General features: G+C 38.2%; 2 protein-coding genes across 2 annotated transcripts; both read left to right on the top strand.

Moving 5' to 3' along the window:
- Nucleotides 1–2,146: 2,146 nt before the first annotated feature.
- LOC107854902 (putative disease resistance protein RGA4) lies at nt 2,147–2,862 on the top strand. Its single transcript, XM_016699899.1, has 2 exons — nt 2,147–2,618; nt 2,726–2,862. The coding sequence occupies exons 1-2, from the start codon at nt 2,147–2,149 to the stop codon at nt 2,860–2,862; spliced, it is 609 nt and encodes a 202-aa protein (XP_016555385.1).
- A 665-nt stretch (nt 2,863–3,527) lies between these two features.
- LOC107854923 (putative disease resistance RPP13-like protein 1) lies at nt 3,528–4,542 on the top strand. Its single transcript, XM_047411924.1, has 2 exons — nt 3,528–3,713; nt 3,838–4,542. The coding sequence occupies exons 1-2, from the start codon at nt 3,528–3,530 to the stop codon at nt 4,540–4,542; spliced, it is 891 nt and encodes a 296-aa protein (XP_047267880.1).
- Nucleotides 4,543–6,976: the final 2,434 nt, after the last annotated feature.

Genomic DNA, 6,976 nt, shown 5'->3' with positions numbered 1-6,976 from the left:
GACTCGAGTAAGGACGATGGGAGGAGATTCTGAGCACTTTTCGGTCTTGACAGGGTTGCATCAGGGATCAGATCTTAGTCCGTTCTTATTTGCCGTGGTGATGGATGTGCTGATGCGGAGTTTACAAGGCGAGGTCCGTTAGTGTATTCTTTTTGCGGATGATGTAGTTTTGATTGATGAGTCGCGGTGAGGTGTTAATGATAAGCTGGAGGTTTGGAGACAAACTCTGGAGTATAAAGGTTTCAAATTGAGTAGGACCAAGACGGAGTATTTGGAGTGCAAGTTTAGTGACTCGAGGCAAGAGGAGAAGGTGGTGGTAAAGTTGGACTCTCAGGCAGTTTGCAAGAGGGATAGTTTTAAGTATCTTGGGTCTACGATCCAGAAAAATGGAGAGATAAATGAGGATATCTAGCACCGTATTGGGGCATGTTGGATGAAATGGAGGCTCGCTTCGGGGATTTTATGCGATATGAAGGTGCCTCCCAAGCTTAAAGGCAAATTCTACAGAGTTGCACTCCGGTCGGCTATGTTGTACGGAGCGGAGTGTTGGCCAGTTAAGACTTCCCATATCCAAAAGTTGAAGGTGGTGGAAATCAGGATGTTGCGTTGGAGGTGTGGTCTTATAAGGGCTGTCAGGGTTAGGAATGAGATTATTCGTGAGAAGGTGGGAGTGGTATCGGTGGAGGAAAAAATGTGGGAAGTGAGGCTGAGATGGTTTGGTCATGTGATAAGGAGGGGCGTGGATGTCCTAGTTCGTAGGTGTGAGAGACTAGCGTTAGATGGTTTCAAGCGGGGTAGGGGTAGACCGAAGAAATACTGGAGAGAAGTGATTAGACGTGACATGGAGCAGTTACATCTCACTGAGGACATGACCCTGGATAGGAACGTTTGGAGGAAAAACACTAGGATAGAGGGATAAGGTGGGTGGATGAATCATAGTCCGTAGTTAGGAGGGTTTTGGTGTCTTTTGTTTGGTATTGTACATTACTTTTGTGGATGTTGTATCTATGTTAGTTTTATCATGTTTCATGCTTTAAATATTTTTGTATATTGTCCTGTGTCTTGAGCCGGGAGTTTATCGGAAACAACCTCTCTACTTCTTTAGAGGTAGTGGTATGGACTGCATACATTTTACCCTCCCCAGACCCCACTAGGTGGGAATATACTGGGTTTGTTTTTGTTGTATTAACGTTTTTAAAGTTACGACACTTACTCGAGCAAATTCTCGACCTCATCAACTTGTGGTAGTTCAACATTGCCGCTAAATTTTCTCTCTCCAAATTTCAATTTTGTCTTCGAATTACCATTCCTCTAACTATAATCAGGTTTCTCATTAGACTAATTTAGATAGGACATCCAGTAGCAATCCGAGCTCTTGGATACCGAACATTATTCGAAGATCCAATTGTTTAGGGTTGACCCAATTAAAACTTGATTCTTTCATGTCAACAATTTAAGGACCTGATTATTTCCTCATCTTTTGCCTTGATCTATCTGAAATATCTGAACCCATCACATGAAAAATAAACAATCAAATTCTTCAATTTGTTTCCTCTTGGTTTTGATTTTTTGAATATGGGTCGGGTTGAATTTTTAAATAGAATAAAATGAGTTGACGATAAGATGATTAAATGGAGTGATTTTTCACGTGTATGCTGATATGGACTGATTAAGTTTTTTTTTTTTTCATGTGGTGTATTTGGTGGCTTTTCGTTTGAGAGTAGGGTTTTTGAGCCAAAAAATCTAATGGGACGGTATTTTTGAACCAAAAAATGAATAGAAGGATATTTTTGAGCCAAAAAAACAAGTATTTTTGAGCCAAAAAAACAAACGGAGGACATTTTTGATTCATTTTCAATAGTTGGGTATTTTTGATCCTTTTTCTTAAACTTTGTGATAAGTAAAAGTAGGTGAATTTTTTGAAAGGAGGGAGTAAGATTTTTGGAGGTATTGTGCATGGAAACTTCTATGGTTAGTCCATTCATGTTGACTTACTATTTATTTGACACAGTAGTCTTCATTACACCGTGAATACAAGGCAAACTAGCCTTGCATATAGGACATTGATTTGCTTTATGAAATTCTGATCATAAATATTTGTTGCTTTACTCACACTCACAGGATCACATAATTTTCGATTCCAGCGATGGCGGAAGCAGTTGTTTCTGCTCTAATGGAAGTTCTCTTCCAAAAGATAGCTTCCCAAATTTTCGAAAAAAATGGACTGCTAGGTGGTAGTACAAAGAAAGAGATGTTAAATCTGCAGAGCACATTATCAACAATTCAAGCTGTCCTGCAAGATGCTGAGGACAGACAAATGAAAGAAAAAGCTTTGAAGAACTGGCTGGTAAAGCTCAAAGACAGTGTTTATGAAGCAGATGATTTGTTGGATGATTACCTGACTGAGTTGCTATGCCATAAGGTAATTCTTGATGACTGGAAAGCCTGTTATTGTGTTTCCTATGCTGTCACTTCTCTTTATACGAATGGTATGTCACTTTGTTCGGGTTATCGTATGAAGTTGAAACTAAAAGAAATTGGAGAAAAGTTAGAACTGGTAGCAAATGAGAGAGCCAAATTCCATTTTAAGGATGTTGTTCATCAAAAAGGCTTTTCTTGTGAATGACCACAGTCAGACTCTTAAGTAATTGAATCGAAGATTTTAGGGAGAAATAAGGATAAAGGAAACATAATCAAGCTACTAATAGGATCAGATGTGTATCAGTTGTGAGCATTGTTGGAATTGGAGGAATTGAGAAGACAACAGTTGCAAAATTGGTTTACAATGATGCTGTTGTGGAGAATAGTTTTGATACAAGAATATGGGTTTGTGTCTCAGTAATTTTTGCTTGTCCTAGATGATGTATGGGATGATGATTATGAGAAATATGAGAGATTAAAGAACTTAGTTCACAATGGTTTGGACGGGAGTACTCTTAGTGACTACTCACAATGAGAAGATTGCACTATAAGAATAGGCAAAAAGAACAACTATCTTTTGAAGAGGTTGGGAAAGAAATTGCAAAGAAATGTAGGGGAGTTCCTTTAGCGGCAAAGGCCCTTGGAAGTTTAATGTGCTTGAAGAATCAGAAATCTGAGTGGTCTTTCATCCGAGATTGTGCAATGTGGGATCTTATGGGACATGAAGATGGAGCTGGAATTCTTTCGGCCCTAAGATTAAGTTATGAATACTTGCCAACACATTTGAAACAATGTTTTGCATATTGTTCTATATTTCCCAAGGGCTATCGGATAAATAAAAACACCTTGATATGCCTATGGATGGCGGAAGGATTTCTTCCGTCCTCTGAAAACATGCCACCGGAAGAAGTGGGGAATGGTTATTTCATTGAGTTGTTGTGGCTCTCCTTCTTCCAAAATGTGAGAAGAGATTTTGATGGTAATATGGTTGAGTTTGACATGCATGATCTTGTTCATGATCTTGCCAAATCTGTAGCTGGTGTTGATTGTTTAACAACAGATTTGGCAAGGAAGTAATCATTCCTGTGCCCACACGCCACTTATCAATGTTTGGCAATGAGATGGTACCCAAAAAACCTGGCATGTTGAAGGGTGCTCAAAAGCTGCGATCATTTCTTCTGTTGGATGGGCAGAGAAATATCACAAAGCTTTCCAAGCATTTCTTTTTGAGCTTTAAATCTATTCGAGCTTTAGATTGCAGCGGTAGTCACATAAAGAAGTTGTCTAATTCAGTTGGCACTTTATTACATCTACGGTACCTCAATCTTTCACATACTCTGCTGAAAACATTGCCTAAGTCTATCTGTTGCCTCCTTAATTTGCCTCCTTAATCTTGAAGCTCTAATACTTAAGCAGTGCAACCATCTGACACAACTTCCAGCAGAAATTAGAAAGTTGGTGAACCTTAAACATCTGGATATATATGGGTGCACATCCTTAAACATGTTACCTGGTGGCATTGGACAGATGAGATCCCTTCAAACGCTGCCAATTTACATTGTTAGCAATACTGCTGGTAGTGACATCTCAGAATTGCAGAGGCTTGATCTTCACGGGGAATTAATGATCAAGAACCTTGAGAACTTGTCCAATGATATATGTGCCAAAAATGCAAATTTGAAAGGGAAGAAGCACATCCGATTTCTAAAATTAATATGGGAGCAAGTTGAAGAAATGGAGACGAGAGAAAATGTTGAGCGAGTTGTTGAGAGCCTTCAACCAAATTCTGATTTGAGGAAGTTGCACATAGAGGGTTACATTGGTGCGAATTTCCCCAGTTGGTCGATGACAACATACTTGGTACACATTGGGGAACTCTCACTTCTCAAATGTCACAGGTGCGTGGAAGTGCCTCAACTAGGGAAGCTGCCTTTTCTTGAGGTTCTCACTGTTGATGGAATGGATTCTGCAATGTATTTCTGCGGTAGTTATGGTGAAATGGATTCAGCTATCCATTTTGCATCACTGAAGCAACTGACTCTCAGGAATATGCCCTGTCTATTGGAATGGTCAGTTAATGAAGATCAGGGTATTCTTGCTCGTCTAAAGAAATTTACGTGAAGCATGTCCCTATTTGAATAACTGGCCAGATCTTCCCTCCCTCGACTCATTAGAATTGTTTGTTTGTAGCAGTGAATTACTAGTACTGACAACAGCCAAGGTTACCTCCCTTACTCATCTAATGATCAGTGGATTTTTGGAACTTCACTTACCTGAAGGGTTGCTGAAAAACAATACAAGTCTGCTGTCTGTAGAAATTAGAGATTGTCCAGAGATTTAAAGTCTTTTGAGTGAGCTGATAGTTCTTCCTTGTCTCGAGTCATTAAGCATCAGTAAAGAATCTCAGTTCCGTGATCGACTCCTCTGGACTTGGGACTTTGAAGTCCTTGTCCATTATGGTTGCCATAACATTATCCTGGAAAAAGGAATACAAAGTTTACAGTTTCTTCAATATGCATCACTCTCTGATTGTAGAAACTTGACAACCTTGCCGATGACTATGCAACACCTTACATTTCTCCGAACTCTGCATATATGGAGCTGTTCTGAGATGTATATGCTTCCAGAATGGCTAGGAGACCTCGTTTCCCTTAGAGAACTGGAGCTGTGGTACTGTGAAAATCTAAGTTCTTTACCAGAATCAGTGAAAAAGCTAACCAAGCTTCAGTTTCTGTCTATATGGGGCTGTCCAAACTTGGGATTAAGATGCAAAAAGGATGTCGGAGAAGATTGGCACAACATTAAACATATTCCGTTCATCAAGATTAATGACCCATATATCCAGGCTATGACAGGTAACTAATGCATTTTAGATCAATTACTTTTTCTGGTTACACTGAAACTATCAGAATATTATATGTTTCTTCTCATTTTGTTCAACATGAGTTGAGGTTCACAGAGATAAAGAGAAGGATATTGAATATGATTGACTTCATAGAACCGTCTGAATTTCATATTGAACCAACAGTCTGCAACCCTCTTTATTGATCAGGGTTTAGGACCATCTATACTTTGTGAGCATAGGTAGAGTAATTGTTGTTAAACTTGCATTAGTTATTTTGTTTCCAGGGGATTTTTATGTTTCGTTAAAGATTTATATGTTAGTATAGAATAAGTGTGGGAGTTAAAGAACCTCTAGTTTGTTTTCTTCTTTTTCTAAGAACCTCTAGATTGAAGCAAACCTTGTTTTTCTTTTGTTTTCTGGATAAAGTTGAGAAAGTCCTTAAATTCCCTAAAAACAAATTATTGAGTATTGAAATGAACTACGTCCAAATAGAGTGGAATGGATATAAAGGATTCATACAGCCAACACCGACTAGTTTGGGTTGAGCTAGTAGATTAAGCTTTATTTGAGTTTGTCAATTTTTCGTAAGCAAATCCACTAGGTGAGGTGCCTAGGTTAGTTTTTATTTATTTATATAACAAAAGTGAAACTCAAAGGAAAAAGTACAAGCAAGGGGATATGCCTTACCTTAATAATCTAATCGAGGCTTTAAAAAACCTCTACTAATTAACATGCGTGTGAAAAAATAATAATAAGGAAGAACTAAATATCCTATGATCATCACAAAGTTCATAACTCACTCTACAGTGATAGAAAATTAAAATTAGTAGAATGTAGAGTCAGACCCTTGTTTCCTTGAAATTCTGAAATCTTCAAGAAGATGTGGCCCTATAAAAATTTGATTATTCACCTTGTCGTTTTCCTCCAACCACTCCAGAATACTTTAAGACTTCATCAATTTTCTTGCATCTATTGGATCTTGTTGATGTAGTTGAAGTCTCCTGTTTTGCCACTCTCATTTATAGTTGCCTTAGAACAGTCTCCTCAGACACTTTACCATCCAATTATGCTTAGGTGAAAGATCTCCATTCCTAGCCACATTAGCAAAGCATTCATCCAAATATCTTCATTCTCATCTTCTTCACCAAATATATCTAAAGTCCAAATGACAACCACAAGCTTCCAGGGGATCTTCCATAGAAGTTCCTGGCTCATACTTCTTGGCCACTATTACAATAGGCTTCCTTTTAGTAGGATTGCCCATAGCCTTCAAAGGTTCCATATGGTATGACACTAAAGCATGAAGAAATTGAGTTGGTTAATTTGGTTTCTCAGTTAAAAGGTTCGTACAGACTCATATTAAACAGATCAAGGTTCCTCGTTAATACCATAAGGCTATCATCTATTTGTGTAGTTTATGCATTTACTGTGAATATTGTAGGAGTAACCCTTACCATCGGGATTTTGGTAATATTCCTTTTCCAATCCAACCACGATTGCAGTAACTTTTACTACTATCTAGTCATACTATATTCCCCATTAGCATCTCATTTATGATAATCCAGGTGTATCATAAGCCCAAATCGAATGGCACCTCGTGTTTTTTCAAGAATTTCTACTAATTAAAAGATTTTGGAGCTAAAATTGCTGTTAAGTAGTCATTATGTGCTTTAGCAATTGCGCCTCATTCATCTGACTCCTTCCATTTTC

Source organism: Capsicum annuum, chromosome 1 (assembly GCF_002878395.1).
Source record: "Capsicum annuum cultivar UCD-10X-F1 chromosome 1, UCD10Xv1.1, whole genome shotgun sequence".
Taxonomy (NCBI): Eukaryota; Viridiplantae; Streptophyta; class Magnoliopsida; order Solanales; family Solanaceae; genus Capsicum; species Capsicum annuum.
Note: the sequence above shows the minus strand (reverse complement) of the source record. Positions and strands in the feature narration are given on the sequence as shown.

What these genes read in the sequence shown, in the direction of transcription:
- LOC107854923 (XM_047411924.1), top strand. Translation starts at nt 3,528, where the DNA reads ATGTTTGGCAATGAGATGGTACCCAAAAAACCTGGCATGTTGAAGGGT. An exon ending in TAAAGAAGTTGTCTAATTCA is followed by an intron (nt 3,714 to 3,837) that starts GTTGGCACTTTA and finishes ATACTTAAGCAG; the next exon opens with TGCAACCATCTGACACAACT.
- LOC107854902 (XM_016699899.1), top strand. Translation starts at nt 2,147, where the DNA reads ATGGCGGAAGCAGTTGTTTCTGCTCTAATGGAAGTTCTCTTCCAAAAG. An exon ending in TCATCAAAAAGGCTTTTCTT is followed by an intron (nt 2,619 to 2,725) that starts GTGAATGACCAC and finishes GATGTGTATCAG; the next exon opens with TTGTGAGCATTGTTGGAATT.